This window comes from Pongo pygmaeus, chromosome 3, assembly GCF_028885625.2.
Source record: "Pongo pygmaeus isolate AG05252 chromosome 3, NHGRI_mPonPyg2-v2.0_pri, whole genome shotgun sequence".
Lineage (NCBI taxonomy): Eukaryota > Metazoa > Chordata > Mammalia > Primates > Hominidae > Pongo > Pongo pygmaeus.
The window spans coordinates 117,924,148-117,947,327 of NC_072376.2; the positions used below are offsets into that span (position 1 = coordinate 117,924,148).

The 23,180-nt window shown below is 34.3% G+C and overlaps 1 protein-coding gene across 3 annotated transcripts in view; it reads left to right on the forward strand.

The window, feature by feature from the left end:
- Positions 1-23,180, forward strand: part of TET2 (tet methylcytosine dioxygenase 2) — a 130,360-nt gene that overhangs the window by 95,688 nt on the left and 11,492 nt on the right. For all 3 annotated transcript variants that reach the window (XM_063663954.1, XM_054484591.2, XM_054484590.2), the window contains 2 exons: positions 14,460-14,610; positions 16,580-16,669. In XM_063663954.1, the coding sequence (XP_063520024.1) occupies positions 14,460-14,610; positions 16,580-16,669 (241 nt within the window). The remainder of the gene's footprint in view (positions 1-14,459; positions 14,611-16,579; positions 16,670-23,180) is intronic.

Sequence of the window (23,180 nt, forward strand, 5' to 3'; positions counted from 1 at the left end):
CTAGCCAAATTTGTCCTTTGCTGTTTAAAACTCTAACTAGCATGGTTTTACTAAATTTATGTTAACACAATTTCTCTCCCTGGGTTGTGGGGAGACAAATCAACTATAAATAATCTCTTTAGAAAAGTTACTCTTTCTATATGAAAGTGTGACTTGACTTTCTATGATAATTATGATCCAAAAATTTTATGGTGTGTACCTGACCACTTTTACAAATGATTAATTGGAAGGTAGAAATTGCTGATTCGTAACATGTAACTTACAAACTTATGATGGACTACTTTAAGCGTAAATTTTTTTTTTTTTTTTTAAGATGGAGTTTCAATCTGTCACCCAGGCTGGAGTGCAGTGGCGCAATCTCGGCTCACTGCAACCTCCACCTCCCGGGTTCAAGCAATTCTCCTGCCTCAGCCTCCCGAGTAGCTGGGATTACAGGCATGCGCTACCACGCCCAGCTAATTTTGTATTTTTAGTAGAGACAGGGCTTCTCCATGTTGATCAGGCTGGTCTGGAACCCCTGACCTCAGGTGATCCGCCTGCCTTGGCCTCCCAGAGTGCTGGGATTACAGGCATGAGCCGCCGCGCCCAGCCTAAAATATTTTTTTAATCTACCCTGACTCCTCTTGCTCTTTCTGAAGAAAAATTTTAAAAAATGTATGTAGGTGCCTTTAATTGGAAAAAAAAATTAAAAATTAAGGCAACCTGGGCTCATACTGGTAATAGCATTTCTCTCAGTAACTCGGTAATGCTGCATTGTCTTTAAAGCATAGTATCTCTTAGACTTGACGGTTTGAAATTCTAAATCACTGAAGAACCTCTTGTGAAAATGATAGTTTTAAAATTTCTTTTCAAGAATAGTCCTATTGCAAAATGTTTGAATTTCTTGAAGTTTCCTGGAAACTATATTTCATTCATTGTAATGAATTTAATTTTCATTAACATAGATCTCTAATATTTTTCTCAGCTCACCGCAACCTCCACCTCCCGGGTTCAAGTGATTCTCATGCCACAGCCTCCCGAGTAGCTAGAATTACAGGCATCCACCACCATTCCCGGCTCATTTTTGTATTTTTAGTAGAGACAGGGTTTTGCCATGTTGGCCAGATTGATCTCGAACTCCTGGCTTCAGGTAACCCACCCACCCTGGCCTCCCAAAGTGCTGGGATTACAGGTGTGGGCCACCATGCCCAGCCAGCTTTTCCATAATTCTTATAAATGCCAATGCCTGAAATGGAATCTGACATATAAAAAAATTACATGAAGAACTTTTATTATTTTGCATTTGAAAACCATGAAAAATAGTTGGACCAGAGTCTCAGAAAGCTTGTAATTTGTTAGTTTAACTGCTCTAAATGTCAGGCAGATGCAAAATTATTAAAAGACATGCTTCAAATATGAAGACAATTTAAAAGCACAGCTGTACAATTTTGCTTTTTGTCTAGTTTCAAGGTAAAGATGAATAATCATTTAGATAATGCTTAAGCTATGCTTATGCATACTTAGAGCAATTCTCCAAAATAAAAAATTTTAATACTTAAATACATGATTAAAATAGACACGTATCCAATGTCAATACAGACTTTACTCAGAAATAGCTTTTGAAGTTTCTTCTACCCCATAAATAGATTTTATTTTATGGCTGGCAGAAGTGAAAATTACAACTTTTTGCCAAGGACAGAGAATAGAATAATCTCAAATTGGGGCTGCAGACTCAGTTTTATGTTCAAAGCTGTGTGAACCTCATCACTGAGTTCTTACAAATCCCTGTGTCCACATGCTCCAAACCACCCACTGTGAGTTCAGAAAAGAACTCTGAGTGCATCTTTCAGTGGGAAAGTAAAAACTGATTTTTACATTTCCTTTGAGCCAAACCAGCTGTTTCTTCTTTAAAGATTTCCCTTTGCGATTTCCATTTTATGACTAAGTCTAACCAGTATTTTTTTGGCAAGTAAGAGTTGTGGGAGTGTATCTGTCATCATAAGGAAATCAAAGCCAGAAATGCCTTCTGCCATGGTGGGTGATGTTAAACATTTCAAGGAACTTTATATTATAAAAATTGTCAAACATAAAAGGAAAAGTGCAATATAATGAATTCCATGGACCCATCACACAGCATCAATATTTATCAACATTTTATCAATATTTTTTCATATATTTTTCCCACATCCACTCCCACTAGTGTTTGAAAGCAGAAGACAGATAACTTACCATCTTACCTGTTAACATTTCAGGATGTATTTCTAACAGGTAAAGACTTTATCATTTAATATTTAGACTATGTTTGTTCCAATTATCTGATTAGATTCTATTTCAGAAAACACACACATAAACAAAAATGATAATGAGAAAAAGAAAGCCCTTCCACGTGATTGACACTTCTGAGTAGTGTGATCCCAGTTCATGTCCATTGTCTGGGGTAACTATTAAATAAAACTTCCTCTGGTAAAATTGTCTCCATTTAGAAGATAAATTCTATGATTCACAAGCCTCTTTTTATTTATAATAGCCCTTCCCCTTTTTTTATGAATTTGTTTTTTAAAGAAACTATGATTTTCTCTGTAAAATTCCCCACATTCTGGATTTGGCCGATTTCATCTTGGTTCTTTTGTTTAACCTGTTCCTCTATCCCCAGTATCTTCTGTGGACTGGTAGTTTGACTGGTTCTTTTTCTTTTTTTTTTTTTTTTTTTTTTTTTTTGAGACAGGCTCTCGCTCTGTCGCTTAGGCTGGAGTGCAGTGGCCCAATCTCAGCTCACTGCAACCTCCACCTCCCAGGTTCAAGCTATTCTCATGCCTCAGCCTCCTGAGTAGCTGGGACTACAAGAATGCACCACCTCACCCTGCTAATTTTTGTACTTTTAGTAGAGACGGGGTTTCGCCATGTTGGCCAGGCTGGTCTGAACTCCTGGCCTCAAGTGATCCGCCCACCTTGGCCTCCCAAAGTGCCGGGATTACAGGCATGAGCTACCACGCCCAGCTGATTTTTAAGTAATATAAGTATGTGTGCATGTATAGTATACATTGGCAAAAACACTTCATAAGTAGTGCTAAAATCGTCTTATTTATATACATCAGGAGACACATAATGTCTGCTTGGTTCCCATTTTAGTGATGTTAAGAGTGTTTAGCATGTTTAGTTGTCAGCCTGATCCATCATTATGTTCCTCATCAAACCTTCACCGGATAGTTTCACATCAATTGATGATCATTGCCTGTTTCTATTATTTTGTTTTCAAGTTGACAGTTTTCTCTCACTTGATGTTGTGTAAATTTAGTTATATAAAGTTAAATTATTTTGCTATTTTTTCTATGCTGTATATATCTGAATAACTGACCTAATTTTTACTTTAAAAATATTTTACAATTAGAAGTCCAAATAGTAAATCAAAGGTTAAGAATTTTTGCAGAAATCTGTTATATAGATGACATTTTAATATTTGCCCTTTATATCGTTTACCATGAGCCAAATTTCAGGTCATATTAAAATGACTGTCATGTGCTAATTCTAACAATATTTGAAAGACCCCTATCAAAATACAAATACCTTTTAGTAGCCATTTTATTAGAAAATCAACTTTAAGTTATTCCCCCATGTTTTTTTCTAATTGAGATATAATTCACATACCATAAAATTTACCCTTTTAAAGTATACAATTCAGTTGTTTCAGTACATTCGCAAAGCTATGCAAATGTCACCTCTACCTAGTTTCGGAACGTTTTCATCATTCCCAGAAGGAAACCCTGTATTTATTAGGCAGTCACTTCCCCTTCTCCCCTTCTTCCTTCCTCTAAGTGGCAACCACCAATAAACATTCAGTTTCTCTGGATTTACCTATTCTGGGCATTTTGTATTAGTGAAATCATATATTTGGCCTTTCTGTCTGGCTTCTTTCATGTACCTCAATGTTTTCAAGTCTCATTCATTTTTTTTGTCCATATATATATTCACACCACATTTTTTGAGACAGAGTCTCGCTCTGTTGCCCAGGCTAGAGTGCAATGGTGCAACCTCAGCTCACTGCAACCTCTGTCTCCTGGGTTCAAGCGATTCTCATGCCTCAGCCCCCAGGTAGTTGGGATTACAGGTGTGCACCACCACACCCAGCTAATTTTTGTATTTTTAGTAGAGACAGGGTTTCACTATGTTGGCTAGGCTGGTCTCAAACTCAGCCTCAAGTGATCCTTCTACCTTAGCCTCCTAAAGTGCTGGGATTACAGGCATGATCCACTGTGCCCAGCCACATTTTCTTTATCCATTTATTAGTTAATTGACATTTGGATCATTTCTACTTTTTGGCTATTATAAATTATGCTGCAATGAACATCGGTGTACAAGTTTTTGTGTGAACATGTTTTCAGTTATCTTGGGATATACACCTAGGAGTGACATTGTTAGTAATATGGTAACTTTATGTTTAACTTTTTGAAGAACTGCCAAACTGTTTTCCAAAGTAGCTGCATCCTTTTACATTTCTGCCAGCAATGTATGAAGGTTCCAGTGTCTCCACATCCTCAAGAAAATGTTATTGTCTTTTTAATTATAACCATCCAAGTGGGTATGAAGTTTATCTTGTGATTTTGATTTGCATTTTCCTAATGGCTGATATTGGGCATCTTTTCACGTGTGTATTGACCATGTATTTTTTTGAGAAAAGTCTACTTATATGTTTTTAATTGTATTATTTTTAGAGTTGTAAGAATATTATGTTGATACTTGAACTTTATCAAATGCATGGTTTGCAGATATTTTCTCCTATCCCACAGGTTGTCGCTTCACTTTGATAATGTCCTTAAAGTACAAAAGTTTTAAATTGATTTTGATGAAACTCAGTTTCTTTTTAATTGGTAGCTTGTGCATTTGGGGTCATATTTAAGAAATCATTGCCTCATTCAAGATCTGAAAGATTTACACCTATGCTTTCTTCTCAGAGTATTATAACTTTAGTTCTTACATTTAGATTTTTAATTAATGTTGAGATTAGATTTTTTAATTAATTTGATGGTGAGAGATAAGAGTCCAACTTCATTCCTTTGCAAGTAGCTGTCCAGTTTTCTCAGCACCATTTGTTGAAGAGACTGTTTTTTTCAATTAATTGACCAAGATGCATGGGTTTATTTCTGGACTCTTAATTCTTTTAATCTGCATGACTTTTCTTATGCCAGTACCACACTGTGCTGATTCCTGTAGTTTTGTAGTAAATTTTGAAATCAAGACAGGTAAGTCTTCCAACTTTGTACTTTTGCCTACCATGTTTCTTGGGTTTCCATATGCATTTTAAGATCAGCTTCTCAGTTTCCTTTCTGGATTTTTTTTTTTTTTTTTTTTGGTAGAGCTGGAGTCTTACTATATTACCCAAGCTGGTCTTGAACTCCTGGCTAAAGAGATCCTCCCGCCTAGGCTTCCCAGAGTGCTGGGGTTACAGGCATGAGCCACCACATCCAACCCCCTTCTGGGACTTTGACTGGGGTTCTATTGAATCTGTTGGTCAATTTGGAGAGTATTGATATCTTAACATTAAAGCTTCCAATTTATGAACACAAGCTATTTTTCCATTTATTCTTAAATTTCTTTCAGTAGTGTTTTGGATGAAACATGTACAAAGTCCTGCACTTTTTATTTTTTTTAAGACAGAGTCTTGCTCTGCTGCCCAGTCCAGAGTGCAGTGCTGCCATCTCAGCTCACTGCAACCTCCACCTCCGGGTTCAAGTGATTCTCCTGCCTCAGCTGGAACTACAGGTGGGCGCCACCATGCCTGGCTAATTGTTTTGTGTTTTTGGTGGAGACAGGCTTTCACCATGTTGGCCAGGCTGGTCTCAAACACCTGGCCTCAAGTGATCTGACTGCCTTGGCCTCCCAAAGTACTGGGATTACAGGCATGAGCCACCACGCCTGGCCTGTACTTCTGTTAAAATTTTTTCTATGTATTTTTTTTTTATCCTATTGCAAAATCAAATTTTTTGTTGATAATATATGGTCATATATTTCACTTTTTATATCCTACCAACTTGCTGAACTAGCTTATTAGCACTAACTTTTTTTGGTAGATGCCTTAGAATTTGCTACATACAAGATTACGTCATCTACAAGTAGAAATAGTTTTGTTTCTTCACTTCCAATCTGGGTGGCTTTATGTTTTTTTCTTGCCTGATTATCCAGTTAGAACTTCCAGAAAATGTCAGGTACAATTAACAACTGCAGACATCCTTGTCTTATTCCTCATTTTAGAAAGAAATTTTTAGTTTTTCACCATTAAGTATGATACTAGTTGTAGATTTTGTTTTAAAAAAAAACTGTGTCAAGTTCAGAAGTTCCCTTCTGTTGCTAGTTTGTTGAATAATTTTATCATGAAAGGGTGTTGAACTTTTCTCAAATGCTGTGGCTACATATAATGAAATGATCATGTGTTCTTCTCCTTTATTCTGTTAATATGGTGTATTATATTGATTCATTTTTATACATTAGATTAACATTATATTTCTGGAATAAATCCCACTTGGCCTCAGTGTGTATTACTTTTTATATATTGCTGGAATCCGTTTGCTAGTATTTCATTGAGGACTTTTGCATCTCTGTTGATAAGGTATACTGATCTTTAGTTCTCTTGTGATATCTTTGGTTTTGGTGTCAGAGTAATTCCGAGTTCGCAAAATGCATTGGGAAATGTTCCCTTCTCTATCTTTTGGAAGAGTTTACAAAGGATTCGTTTAACTCTTTTTTAAATGTTTGAGGAAATTCTCTACCTCTGGGCTTTCCTTTGTGGGAATTTTTAAACATTTTTAAAATAGATTATTTTTAAAGCAATTTTAGGGTAAAAGCAACATTGAATGAAAGGCACAGAGCTTCCTTAAGTACATGCTGCCCCTGTATGTGCATAGCCTCCCTCATTATCAACATCCTTTACCAGAATGGTACATTTGTTGCAATCAATGAACCTGCATTGACAATTGTCACTGAAAGTTCATAGTTTAGAGTTCACCTTTGGTGTTATGTATTCTGTGAGTTTGGATCCATGTTTAATGATACTCATTCACCATTACAGTATCATTCAGAGTAATTTCACTGCCTTACAAGTCCTCTGTACCCTACCTATTTTTCTCTCCCACCCCACTAACCCTTAGCAACCAATGATCTTTTTATCTCCATAATTTTGCCTATTCGAGAATGTCATATAATTGGAATGATACAGTATATGTAGCCTTTTCAGACTGGTTTTTGTCACTTAGTAATAAGCTTTTAAATTTTCCACCATGTCATGATAGTTCATTTCTTTTCAGCATTGAATAATATTCCATTGTCTGGTTTGTCACAGTTGATTTATCCATTCACATAGTGAAAGACATCTTAGTTGCTTCCAAGTTTTGACATTTATGAATAAAGATGTTATGAAAGTATGTAGGTTTTTGTGCGGACAAAAGTTTTCAGCTCCTTTGAGTAAATAACACAGAGCACAGTAGCTTGATTGACAGAGTAAGAAATATTTTTTCTCAGTCTGTATCTTGTTTTTTCATTCACTTGACAGTGCCATTTGCAGAACAGAGAGTTTTAATTTTAATGAAATCTAGGTTATCAGTTAATTCATGAATAAGGTTTTTGGTATTGTATCTAAAAAGTCAACACCAAACCCAAGGTCATCTATATGTTCTGTGTTATCTTCCAGGAATTTTATAGTTTTGCATTTTACATTTAGGGCTGTTACCCATTTTGCATTAATTTTGCAAAAGCTATAAAGACTATGTATAGATTCACTTGTTTGCATGTGGAGTTGTCCAGTTGTTCCCATACCATTTCTTAAAGACTATCTTTGCTTTATTGTATTACCTTTGCTACTTTGTCAAAGATCAGTTGATTATAATTAAGTGGTCTGTTTCTGGACTCTTTATTCTGTTCCATTGATATATTTGTCTAGACTTTCACCAATGCCACACTATCTTGTTAACTTAGGCTTTAGAGTAAGTCTTGCAATCATGTAGTGTCAGTCCTCTGACATTGTTTTTCTCCTTCAGTATTGAGTTGGCTATTCTTTTGCCTATTACTAAGTAAAAAAACCAGTCTGAAAAGGCCATATATACTGTCATTTATTGGTCTTTTGCCTCTTGATGTAAACTTTAAAATTAGTTTGTCAATATCCTCAAAGTCTTGCAGGAATTTTGATAGATTGCACTGCATTTCTAGATTGAGTTAGAAGTACTGCCATCTTGACAATACGCATCTTCCTATCCATGAACATGGAACATCTCTTTCTTTGATATCCTTCATTAGAATTTTGCATTTTCCTCATATAGACCATGTACATATTAGATTTATACATAAATATTTCATTTTGGGGGTGCTAATGATAATGTATTTTTATCTCAGATTCTGCTTGTACATTACTGGTATGCAGAAAAGTGATCAACTTTTGTATATTAAACTTGTTTCCTGCAACCATGTTATATAATCACTTTAGATCCAGTTTTTTTTTTTTTTTGTCATTCGTATTTTCTAGGTGATCATGTCATCTGCAAAGACAACTTCTTTCTAATCTGTATACCTTTTATTTTCTTGTCTTAATGTATTAGCTAGCATTTCCAGTATGATGTTGAAAGGCACTGATGAGAGGCAACATACTTGCCTTGTTCCTGATCTCAGCAGGAAATCTTCAGTTTTATCAACATTAAATATGTTAGCTGTATGGTTTTGTAGATATTCTTTATCAGGTTCAGGTAGTTCCCCTCTTTTCCTAGTTTACTGAGAGGCTTTTGAAAATCATGAATCAGTGTTGGATTTTGTAAATACTTTTTTTCCACCTGTTGATATTACCATATGATTTTTGTTTAGCTTATTAACAACATGGATTACATTAATTGATTTTCAAATTTTGAACTAGGCTGGCATACCTGGGGCAAATCCCACATGGTTGTGATACATTATTTATGAATGCATTCATGGTCATGGTTGCTATTAGTCTGTGGTTATCTTTTATTGTAAAGACTTTGGTGTTGATATTAAGGTAATGCTGCCCTCATAGAATAAGTTATGAAGTATTTTCTCTGCTTCTGGCTTAATTGAGATTGTAGAGAATTGATATAATTTCTTCCTTAAAACTTTGGTAGAAATCAGAATGAACCATCTGGGTCGGGTACTTTGTTTTGGAAAGTTATTGCTGATTCAATTTCTTTCATAGATATAGGCCTATTTAGATTATTATTTTGCATAAATATTGGTAAGTTGTGTCCTTCGAGGAATTGGTCTGTTTCACCTTATTAAATGTGTGGGCACATTTGTTCATAATATTTCTTTACTATCCATTGTTTTTGAGACAGGGTCTCAATCTGGTTGCCCAGGCTGGAGTGCAGTAGCATGATCTCAGCTCACTGCAGCCTTGACTTCCTGGGCTCAAGTGATTTACCCACCTCAGCCTCCCAAGTAGCTCGGACTACAGGCACGTGCCACCATGCCTGGCTAATTTTATTATTATTATTAGAGATGGGGTTTTCCTATGTTGCCCAGTGTGGTCTTGAACTCCTGGACTCAAACAATCTGCCTGCCTCAGCCTCCAAAGAGTGATGGAATTACAGGCATGAGCCATCACACCTAGCCTGATGGCAGAACTTTTTAAGAAGAGTAGAATGGTATATGGCATTTTCAAAAATTGTTTTCCCCTCCTCCTATGGAAGCATGAAGGGATTTTTCTCTAGTATTCATTGTGAGAACCTCATCTGGCTCCTGAATGTAGAAAACTCACAAAACTGTGAGGAACCTATTATGACTGGATGCCTTTGGAGTTGTTCACACTGAACCTCCAGCAAGTCATCAATTATAGTTCAGATTTTCCTATCCCAACACTGGTTCCTACAGAAGTTTCTGCTCCAGTAAGCTGTAATTCCTTGATTTTGAGGGCAGTGATTTTCCCTGTGACCTCATTTCTCTGACAGATCTAAATAGTGTTGATTACATCTTTTAACCTGTTGTAGGTATATTCAGATTTTCTATTTCTTCTTGAGTCAATTTTAGTAGTTTGTGTTTTTCTAGAAGTTTGTTCTCTAGCTCTGCTTTAGCTCCATCCAATAAAATATGAGTGTGTTGAGTTTTCATTTACAACAAGGTATTTTCTAATTTCTATCATTTTTTTGATTCCTGACTATATAGGAGTATATTGTTACCTATTACCAAATTTGCTTGTTATTCATGTATAATTTTATCAGAAAACACACTTTGCACAATTTTTGCAGTGTTAATTTAGACTTGTTTTATAACGACATACAGTCCATCCTGGATAATGTTTCATGTGTGCTTGAGAAGAATGTGTATATTCGGCTGTTGGTGGGTGGCATGTTTTATAGATGTCTGTTAGACCTAGTTGGTTTATAGTGTTTTTTACAACTTCTGTTTTCTTTTTAATCTTCTATCTACTTTTAGCCATTATTGAAAGTGGATTAGTAAATTATCTATTTATTCCTTTAATTCTGCCATTTTTTGCTTCATGTATTTTGGTGCTCTGTTGCTGATTACATATATGTTTACATTTGTTACATCATTTTAATGGCTTGAACTTTTTATTATAAAATGTATGTATCTTGTAGATATCGTAGAGTTAAATCTTTTTAAAAATTGATATTGCTAGTCTCTGCCTTTTAATTTTTCAATTTATATACATTTAACATAATTATTGATAAGGTAGGATTTGTCTGCCATTTTGTCTGTATCTTGTCTTTGTTTGTGTTCAATAGATATTTTCTAGTGTACTGTTTTAATTCCCTTGTCTTTGATGTTATTTTCTTAATGGTTTCCCTGGGGATTACAACTAACTTATAACAGCTAGTCTGAAGTAATACCAATTCCAATATAAGGAAACTTTGTTCCCATATAGCTACATTCCCTCTTTCTACTCTGTGCTATTATACAAATTACATTTTATGCCCATTAACACAGGTTATGTTTTGTCTTTTAAATCAGATCGATATTGTCATTTAAATCAAATATGAGAAAAATAGTTACAAACAAAAATACATATATGATTTCATATTTACCTATGTAATTATCTTTACTGGTGCTCTTTAAGTTCTTAGGTGTATTTGAGGTACTGTCTAGTGTCCTTTCCTTTCAGCCTGAAGCACACATTTAATATTTTTTATAGGACATGCCTGAAAACAATAAACTCTTATTTATCAGAGAATGTCCTAATTTATTATATAATACATTTCTGAAAGATAGTTTTGCAAAATACAGAATTCTTGGTTGGCAGTCTTTTTCTTGTGGTTCTATGTCATTCTACTGCCTTCTGGTCTTCATTGTTTCTGATCAGAGATCAGCTATTAATCTTATTGGGAATCCTGCATACATGATAATCATACAGTTTTCATGACTTTCTTGTGTTGGTGGCTTTCAGCAGTTTGGTTATGATGTTTATATGTATGCATATCTTTGGGTTTATGTTACATGGAGTTAGTTGAGCTTCTTGGACATGTAGATTGATGTTGTTCATCAAATTTGAGAAGTTTTCGACCATTATTTTTCAAATATTCTTCCTATTCTTTATTCTTGATCCTCTACTTTGGGAACCTGCATTATGTCTATGTTGGTATGCTTTATGGTCTTCCACGGATCTCTGAGGTTCTGCTTAATTTTGTGTTTTCATTTTTCAGACTGAATAATCTCAATTGACTTATCTTCATAGTCCCTTTTTCCCCTCCCTCCTTTTCAACTCTGCTATTGAACCCCTCTAATTTTTTACTGCAGTTATTACACTTTCAGCTTTAGAATTCTATTTAATAATATCTTTTTCTTGGTTTATCTCATGTATTTAATAAAATGCTGTAGTCTTACTTTAGTTAAATACAGTTTTCTTTCATTATTTGGGCATACATGAAATAGCTGACTTAAAGTCTTTGTCCAGTGGCCTAACATCTGGACTTTTTCAGGAATAGCCTCTGTTGACTACTTTATAGGGGCCATACTTTGTTTCTGTTTCTCTTCATTGTTTAGACATTTTAAACTAATGTAATGGCTAAGAGCAGTGGCTCGTGCCTGTAATCCCAGCACATCGAGAGGCCAAAGCAGGAGGATCACTTAAGCCCAGGAGTTCAAGACTAGCCTGGGCAGCATAGTGAGACCCTGTCTCTACAAAAATAAAAATAATTAAAATAATGTAATCTGGTAAATCTGAAAATCAGATTCTACCCCCTGCCCAGAATATGTTACTGTTTCTGGTGGTTGTTGTTTATTTCTTTTTCTTTTAACTACTCCTATAAAGTTTGTATTGTTTCTCATAGATAGCCATCGAAGTCTTTGCTTGGTTACTTAGAGGTCAGCTAAGGATTAGACAGAATTCCTTAGGTGCCTGAGACCAATAAGTCAGTCTTTGACAAAGGGGTCTGTATGTGTGTTGGGGCATGCATTCAACACTCAGCCAGGCTGGTTGCGGCTCTGGATTAGCCTTTATTCCCTGCTTGTACAGCGTCTCAAGGTTAGACTGTGGTGAGAGTTTAGGGCTTTCTCAGGTCTTTTGTGGGCCCTACATTAGCATGTGGCTTTCTAAATTCCCAGGAATATATTTTCAAAGCCTCCTATGGATCATCTCATTTCCCAGGTAATTTACTTTTAAGCTCTTCTAGTTATCTTATGTTTTGCTCCAGTTATTAGCTACACCTCAGTCAGTGACAATATTCAACAGCTGCCTATGATCATTTGACAAATGCCTATGTGGAAAAGGCGGTTCACACTAGGTGAACTCCAAGTTAGATAAAGTAAAGATAACCTTACTAGTGGGATCTTCCAGGAAACTACCAAATAGGTCAAATAATGTAAGGTCTCTGTGAATGGGACTTTAGAGTATATCCAACCAATCTAGAGTATATCCAACCAATCTGGCCTCCTCTAGTGGCAGCCTGGCTGCTGCTTTTCATAATAAATGTGGGCTGTTTTGATTTGAAGGCTACCATAGAGCTGTGGGGAAAGTTAAAATACCACAGAGCTCACTGTTCTCACTGAAATCCTGTCTTTTTTTTTTTCTTTTGAATAAATTCTCCCTATATTGCTGCAAGCTTTTTGCTAATTTCCAGATCTGAAAAAGCTGATTCTGACAATATTTATCAGTACTTTTATTGCTTTTATGGAGGATAAAATTTTCAGAGATCCTTATTCTGCCATTTTTGCTGACATGTGTAAAGTGATCATTTCTAATTGTAAAATTCCTTTTGCATTTATTAGCTGGAATACTTTACAGGACTTTTCCTCATCAACTGTTTAGTTACCATTTAATATAGTTTGTAAGAATGATAGAATAAATGCATGGCAAGAATCTTTACTTCCCAAATTTCAGAGATTTTGATGGGAAATTATATTTAGAGATCACAATCAGTGTCTAGATGTGCTCCCTGCTATGGAGATGTCATTACTTTTAGGCTTTTTTAATGGGCAAATACATGAAGTAATTATTTTTTAGAAAGAAAATCTGAGATTAACTCAAATCATTAATTCACACTGTTTTTTCCTAGTCATAGTTGACAGAGTATTATTATCTTTTGTTTTGCTTCTCTTGTACACTGAAATTCTTGGTTTTTGATATTAATAATTATTTATTTATATCACAATATACATACATTAATTTAAAAAAATTTACCGTGCTACCTATTTTTTCTTGTAAGTTGTTTTATCTCTCTTTGCTTACTTGTATGTTTGTTTATTGTCATTAGGATATATCAAACTAGGGCTATAAAGCTGTAGTACTGTATTTTAGCCAGAAACTAGGAAGCACTCAAATGCCCATCAATGGTAGAATAATTCATTTGTCACATTTTTATAAGATGGAATATGGTACTCAATGAAAATGAATAAAGTACAACTACATGCAGTGATTTGGATGGATATCCCAAACATAATGGAAAAAGCAGATAGATACAAATAAGCTTATATTATATAATTCCATATACCTATGTGTGTATCAAGTATAAAAGTAGGCAAAACAAGCCACTGATGGTGGCACACACCTATAGTCCCAGCTATTTGGGAGGCTGAGGCAGGAAGATCACTTGAGCCCAGAAGTTCAGGTTCAACCTGAGCAACATAGCAAGACCCCATCTGTAAAAAGAAAGCAATATTAACATAAAAATAGGCAGAACTACCATATTCTTAGAGAAGTTACTGTTAGGGAGACAGACAGTGAGTGACTGAAAGGCAAAATGAGGGGAAATTCCAGGGGATAGTAAATATTTTGTTTCTTAGTGTGGGTTCTACTTACCTGGGTATTTTCCGTTTGTAAACTGTAAAATTAACTGCACTTTTCTGTATGTGTATTATATTGCAATAAAATTGTTTTAAAGTCAATTGAAATAGTTCTGTGTGTGGTTATGCCACAGCTTAATACAGAGTTAGATTAGACTTCTTTTCAAACTCATTTTGCATACAGACACCTAGAATATCAGCTGCACAGCCTATATAATGCTATCCATAGCAATGAATTTGGTCTTTTGATTTTTCAGGAGAACTTGCGCCTGTCAGGGGCTGGATCCAGAAACCTGTGGTGCCTCCTTCTCTTTTGGTTGTTCATGGAGCATGTACTACAATGGATGTAAGTTTGCCAGAAGCAAGATCCCAAGGAAGTTTAAGCTGCTTGGGGATGACCCAAAAGAGGTTTGTTTACTTCCTGATGTATAATCACTTTATTTTTCATAGAGAATTCATTAGCATAGATGAAGTAAACAATATGACATATCTTGGTAAGCTCTTATTAATCAAAGTTTTTCCCACACTTTAGATACACACTATTTTTTAAGTTGGCATAATAATCATATTATGCCAAAATAATAGATAAAATTTGAGCAACAAAAACTTCCTCTTTGGTCTTTTATGTTAATTCCAAAGTTTTAAAGGGGTGTCACTTCATTGTTAAAACTAAATGAGAATTGGTGATGTTTTTCATATTTTGACTCTGAATTATGGAAGTTACATAAGTACTACATTCAGAAAAGACCATTTTTAGTCACATTTATGTGCAATGAGATTCAAATAATTTAAAGTCACTGTAATGAATGCATTTAAGTAACTAAAACATTTAGATTTTAATATAACTCTGTAATGGAAATAAATGGACATTGATTTCTCACTGAAGTCATTGGTTTTTGTCTTGTATCTAGAATACATATTTGTTAAAATATAATTTGCAAATTGATTGATAAATTTAACAACTTTTGGGTGGCATGTAGTCTAGAGTATAGATACTTCTTGACTTATGAGGAGACTACATCCCTATAAATCCGTTGTAAATTGAAAATCCATTTAATACCCCCAATAACCCATCCTAAAGTAAAAAAAAAAAACTAAGCCATTATAGGTCAGGGACTGTCTCCGTACTAATTGAATGATTAGAAAACCTCAGTATATTTAGCATTTAGATATGACCACATTTTCAGTCATTCTATACACTTACAATTATCTTTTGAATTTCGAATACAATTAAAATATTTCCATACTATAGATAACATTGATGAGTCCCTTTAAATGAAGAATTTGTTAACCTTATTAAGCTTTCACTTACTATTATAGTCACAGTTAATAAAGCAAGTGCAAAAACTCCTGAAATCACAATATAAGTTTTTTAAAGGATGTTTTCAATAATTAAACTTTACTTAAATGTGCAAGACATCATTTCATAAGACAAGAACATGAATATTAATAACTTAATGAAAAGTACTGATTTTGCATGCTCTCATTTTAATTTTCTACAGATAACTTTTTTTTTTTTACCACTGTTTTATCAAATGATAAATGTTTATCACTTTCATGAGGTTTAATGTAAACCAAATCCGGAAGATACCAAGTAACTTATTGCCTCTGTTGGGCAGGAGAGCTCTGTTCAGAAACCTCCTCACCTTCTAAAATTTACATCTCTGCCAGGTGGTTATGTCTCACAACTTTTTTTTTTTAGAGAAATATCAATCTGAAATGAAGACTTCTAAGTATAAATGGAGCAGCTAAATATGATCACCTACCATTTTTTAACAGCACATTACTTGGAAAATCTGTTCTTCATGAGCAGGGCAGGTGGGGGTGTAACTGAGCCTTTCCCCTTTCAAGTAAATTCTGCAAACGTTTTCATGTATCCTGCATTCTAGTTCTGAAGCATTTTATCCATATTTGAAGTGTCCAGTAAATTTTAGTTGCTCTATGGAGAGATCATTTCAAATTTTTTAAATACTATCTTTATAAACATGAAATATAAAGATTAGAAATAGACAAATTAAGCTAAATAAGTTCTTTTAATAGTTCATCTTCCTTGGTAGCTAAAAAATGTGACCTCTTTAAGACCATACGTCTTCATTCCCCTAACCCTACTCCTGGCACAGGCTTGTGTGTATAAAATGCAAAATATCCACATGCAGTTAGAAAATCAATCTTATGAAAAAAACAAATAGCTAGATATTTACTAGCACATATAAAATTAAATGATAGTCATGTTTTAAAGATGCTTTATTTAGTAATAAAGGCACCGTATATTGTGTTTGGGATTCAAAATGTAAGGGGAATAATCTAACTGATAGTCTCTTTTACATAGAGAAAATGGACTTAGAATTTAATATGTAGAATTATTCACTTTATACAGGAAGAGAAACTGGAGTCTCATTTGCAAAACCTGTCCACTCTTATGGCACCAACATATAAGAAACTTGCACCTGATGCATATAATAATCAGGTAAGTTTAAATAATCATTGGCAGCAATTGTAACAACTTACTTGTTACTAATGACCTACCTATGTCCAAAAATATTTTTGAAACAATGATTTTTAAATATTATTCTAACTTTTCCTCTTAATTGTTGAAACCACTGCAGTGTTCAGTTTCGAGTATATGAAAATTATACCATACAAAAGTACTTTTTTTTAGTCTTTTAGCTGTAAAGACATGCGCTTTTAAAAGTCACAGGCTTTTCTATCTACTAATCTTGTTCTCATATGAATAATTTTGTTTCTGTAAACAGACTATGGAGATTACATCAAAATTATGTGGCCCAAGCTATAGGTTCTAACCACCTATTTTTACTGCAAGTCTATAAGTATAAATGAGTATTCATAAGAATTTATAGACTTACAAATACTCATGTAAAGCTATGCATATACTAACATTGTAAGTATATATATTTGGGTCCAGATGTGTCAGATTTTGCCAGATCTTCCTTTTTTGTTTGACCTTGACTTCATACATCAAGCAAAAACATTTTTTTTTCTATTTTACATGTGTATTCTAAACTATAGCTAGTTAAGACAGGTAGATGATTTGGTCAGAAATCGCTCATCTTGAAGGCAAAAAACTAAAATCTTCACTGCTTCAGTAACATCAACAACAAAAGCATTAAGCGAAAGTCTATTACAAACCAAACACTGTGTTTAGTCACTGGGAACATAAAGGTGAGCAGTGCCATCTCTGTCTGTCTTTAAGAATTCCGTCTTTGCCGGGTACGGTGGCTCACACCTTTAATCCCAACACTTTGGGAGGCCGAGGCAGGTGGATCACCTGAGGTCAGGAGTTCTAGACCAGCCTGATCAACATGGAGAAACCCTGTCTCTACTAAAAATACAAAATTAGCTGGGCGTGGTGGCAGGCGCCTGTAATCCCAGCTACTCGGGAGGCGGAGGCAGGAGAATTAGCTTGAACCTGGGAGGTGGAGGTTGCAGTGAGCCGAGGTCGCACCATTGCACTCCAGCCTAAGCAACAAGAGTGAAACTCCATCTCAAAAAAAAAAAAGAATTTCATCTTTAACTGGTTGTGGTAGTTTATGCCTGTAATCCCAGCTACCCAGGAGACCAGGAATCTGAGACTGCAGTGAGCCATGATTGCATCACTGTGCTCCATCCTGGGTGACAAAGATGACCCTGATTCTTAAAAAAAGCAAAAAACAAAAGAATTCCTTCTTTAGTGGAGACAGAGACATATAAAATAAATAGCAGTTTTAGAATTACACAATTCCAGCTGGAATAGAAGTATGTGCACATTTCTAAAAAAATTTTTTTTAAAAAACCCTGAAAGTAGACTAGATATCACAAGCGGCCTTAGATGCTAAATAAAGGTCTTTGAACTTTATTCTGTAGGTAACCATTGGGCTGTTTCAAGTGCGTGTTGGGGATGGAGGGGTAAAGTGATTTAATTTGTATTTTGAAAAATTTACTTAAAAGCCAAGTAAGGGAAATACAACTTAAATCTATGTAAGATTAGAGAGAGAAGAAAGCTATTGCAAGCATTGGGCAAGAGATTTTAAGGACCTAAAGAAATGGCAGGAATTAAGTATGTACACTAACTAAGGTGGAGCTTAGAGAACTTTGTGACCAGATGTATAGATAAGAAGAGAATTTGGAGATCCAACAAATTTCCAGTTTGGACAGGTAGTTCTAATTACTAGTATCAGAAATCGGTAAGAAATAGTAAGTTTTGGGATGGGGAGAAGATATCAAAATTTTGGACATGCTAGGCTTCTAGGTTAATTAGATGGAGAATCAGGAGAAAAATTCAGGCTAGCACTGTAGATTTGAGAGTCAGAATGCCGGCAGGACTTAAGGTTGAATACATAGGAATGAAAGGAGGTTTTCAAGGTAGATATTATAAAGAGGACAAAGGGCTGATGATGGGATTCTGGAGCCATCAATCATTTTAGGCATGAGTGGAGGAAGAGAAGCCAATGAAGTAAGAACTGGGGGAGGGAGTAGAAGAAATGGAGTAGGAAAAGTGAAAGAGGGAGATGGATGGATGGAGGAAAGCTGGAGTGATGAGAAGACACCCAGAGCAGAGTATACAGGAGCAATAGGTATGGGGCTCTGGGATGGGTGCTCTGTCATTTACTTGATAATATTAAAGACTCTTGTGGGATTAGATTAGTTTTCACAGCAGACATGGACAAGGGACTAATCCTAAAATGATTTAGCTACTCTTCTTTTCCACTGTGGACTTTAACAGTCCCAAACAAACTTTTTTTTTTTTTTTTTTTTCCCGTTGGAACAATAGAGGCAAATTAAACGGTGGTCTATTTGTAAGTTATTTTATGTAATAAATTATGTTTTTAGAAATGTGTGTGAATATCTATGAAAAGTGTTTTAAACACTATTAATAGTTGGATTAATACTGTTATTTTGTTTAGCTAGTATCACAAAGTATAAGGAGTGCTTTGATACTGTTGTAAAAGTTTAATTCTCAGCAAGAACTTCTGAAATAAATCAGGCTATAAAAATGAAGTGAATGAGTCTATGTTGCTAGATTTAAAGTTGGGTCATTTTCTATTAAATGAATTTTTAATAGGTGCTGTTAATCAAATGGCTTTACTTGAGGAAAGAGGCAGAATAACAAAGCATTGATGTTCTTTTTGCTCCCTTAATTCTTATTATGGACTGTCTCATACTTGAAACTATTTTTTATATATTTCCTAAAACTTAAGTACCCAAAATATGAAGCCATCAAATATGTTCAAGTTACAACAACATGAGTAGATGTAATTCCCAATATGTGTTTTAATATTTATATATGAAACAATGTGTTGATGTAATGTCTAGATAAATTAAGTCAATTAATAGTTGTAAATGGATGAGATGCTTCTGAATGGATAAAATATTTTTATATTGCATGGTAGGTACTATTGGTAATATTCATCCATGTATGTTAGTATGCTTTAGAGATCAAAATAATAGCCATGTGATGTTTCCACACAGTACACAGGAAGACCATTTGATGTTATAGATGCTGTCATAAAACCTACTATTTGATCTTTACCTCCTTTCCCCAACTGAGTGTATTATCTCTATTTCTCACATCTGAATATTCTTCCTTGCTTTATTCCTTGATTTCATGAAGTCTTATTGCTAAAGTTTAATTGGCTCTCCACAGCATCTCTTCTGTCAGTCCCATGGAATTAGAGCTTCAGTTTTCTCCACTTAAATGTCCTTTCTTCATGTGTATCCAGCAGACATATATTTGGCTCTGTCTTTTCTATGCCTGCCTTACAATTTAACAGTAGACCTGAAATAGCAGGTTTGAATCTCAAAATCGTGTGCTATTTATCATACATGAAGATGACATTTTAGACAAATGCTTCTAAGAGAGCTTTCTATGAAGATGGAAATATTCTCCATTTATGCTGTTCAGTGTAATAGGCACTAGCCACATGCGGTTATTATTTAACAGTTGATATGTGGCTAGTGTAATTGAGTTTAAATTAATTTAAAAATTAACAAAAACAGCCACATGTGGATAACGGTTACCATAGTGAACAGCACAACCTTAGACCATGAGAAAGCTATGCATTTAGAATTGTCTTCCAGACATTTAGATGGATTTCCAGTAATTCATTCACAAAATCCTGCATGATATTTTTTAGGAGATGGCGTAAGTGTAATTTCTAGCTGATTGTATATCTGTTTTTGTTCAAGGAACAGAATAAAGCTAACTAGACCACATAATGAACTGAACAGCCACAAAGCACACATCTATGTTAAAGAGTAGTTGGTACCTTCATTTTCCTTTGGCCAAAGTTTTATGAGGTTAGATAGACAAATACATATATGAATCCAACAGTAAATAATATGAAGCCACCACAAACTTTTATCATAATGCAAGTTCATCTTCTAGCCATGATGGAGTAAACAGAGACTAGATATGCCTTTACACATTTAAGAAAAAACTGACAAAATATATGAAACAATGGTTTTTAGACATAGAATAAGAAATTCAAGAGACAGTGGCACCAGAGAGAAAGGAAGTAAAAAGGTGAACCTATAAATACCCCAGTTTACTTCCTGAAGAGAGTATTAGGCCCCAGTGTAGCCAGTAGGAACCCAAACACACCCAGCATTATCTCTGTATTAAGGAAACAAAGTTCAAAATTTGGAGAGGCCAAGGTGACGAGAGTTCACTATTCAGAATATCAGAGAGGAGAGAGTGTTATTGAGAGGAGCTCCAGAGACCTGCAGAGGGTTCTGATCCAGTCTTCAGCTGAGTATTAAACAGCACATGCATGTGAAAAAACTGCCAAGGCTAGGTAGGGAAAGAACCATCAGAAGAAGCAGGCAGAATAATCCCTTGATCTCACACAGGACCTGGAATAGTTCTTGATCATACCAGCCAGACGGAGAAGACTTCATAAACTATTCATAATTGTATTGCCTTGGTAGTAGAAGTAAATTTGGCTGTTCTGACCTCATCTAAAAATGCTTAAAATGAAAACATAGAAGGACCAAACTGATTCTAAGTAATTTAACTGCATCCCAGTACAAAAAATAAAAAAAAAAAAAATCTACCAACAAGGTAAAATTTATAATCTAGCATTCCATCAGAAAATACAAGGCATACAAAGAAAAAAGAAAATATAACCTTTACTGGGGAACAGGCAGAAATCAATCAATAAAAATAGTCCCAGAACTGACATATGTGATACAATATGTAGATAAGTTCATTAAAATGGCTATCATATTTCATATGCTAAAAATGCCAGAGGAAAGCATGAGAGTGATAAGGAAAGATCAGAAGATATTAAAATACCCTACAATGACCTTCTAGAAGTGAAAAATATATATCTAGATTAAAAATACACAATGTGGAATTAACAGATTAAGGAACTTGAAGACATAGTAATAGAAATTTTTCAATATAAAGAAAAACAAAACCAAAAAAAATGAATATATAAAAGACCTATTAGCCAATATTGTTACACTAATATATGTGTAATTGTAGTACCAGAAGGAGGTGGGAGACAGAAAAATATTTAAAGAAACAATGGCCAAATTTTTTTCAGATTTGTTCAAAACTGTGAACCCACAGATCTCAGCAGCTCAGCAAACCCCAGATTAAAAAACGAAGACATAAAGACTATCAAAAATTTATAATCAACTTGCTTACAATCTGTGATAAAGAGAAACTCAGAAAGGGAAATGGAGAAAAAAGGACATATTACACTAGGTGGGAAAAAATAAGACAGGAGACTTCATTCAGAAAAAGGCAAGAGAGAAGATATAAGAGAAACATCTTTAACATACTAAAAGAAAAAAGACTCTCCACCCAGAAATATATAATCAATGAAAACAACTCTCAAAAAAGACAGCAAAATAAAGAATATTTTTTCAGACATACAAAAGCTGAAAGAATTCACCACCAGCAAACTAGCACTTTAAAAATGTTAAACGAAATCCTTCAGGAAGAAAGAACATGATACCAGACAGATATCTAGATCAACATAATGAAATGAACAGTATCAAAAATAGTAAACATGGTTAAAAGACTTTTAAAAAAATGATAACTTGCTATCTTAAAAATATATTAACAATGTATTATGAGGTTTATAACACGTAGAAGTAGCACAGAAGCTGAGGAATTGAAAGTATATTATTGTAAAGTACTTATATGATATGTGGACTGGGTATATTACTTGGCTGTAAACTGTGAGACGTTAGAGTACTCTGTATACCTTAAACCACTAAAGAAAAAAAAAGTATATAGCTAATCAGCCAGTAAAAACAGAAAAATGAAATCAATCCAAAAATGTTTTTAAAAATATATAGGACCAAAAAAAGATAAATATAAAAATAAAACAAATAGCAAGATGGTTTATTTAAACCCGACTATATCAATAACCACATTAAATGTAAATGGTTTTAACACCCCTAATTATAAGGCAGAGCTTGTGATATTGAAAAAAAAGCAAAAACCAAGAAAACCACTTTAAATATAAAGATACAAATAAATTAAAAAGATATTTTTAACACAAAAAATGATGTTGAAAAGACATAACAGGAAAAAATATGATTATTGCAGTAGGTGCAGAAAAACCATTTGATAATATTCAACGTTCATAAAAGGAAACTTTCTCAACCTATTAAATACATAAATGGAAAGCCAAAAGTTAATGCTATACTTAGTGGTGAAAAACTAATACTTGACCCCTAAGATAAGGAACAAGACAACAATGTCCATTTTTAACCAACTACTTCTATTCAACATCAAACTGTAAATTTTAGAAAGTGCAGTAAGGCAATAAATAAAGCAGTCAAGACTGGGTAGGAAAAAATAAAACTGTACTTATTTGCAGATGACATGTTTGTCTACATAAGAAGTCTCAAAAAATCTACCAGAAAATGAAATTAATATATGAATTTAGCAAAGTTGCGAAATACAAAATTCAAGTGTATTTTTATATACTAGCAATAAATAAAACAAATCAAAATAAACCATT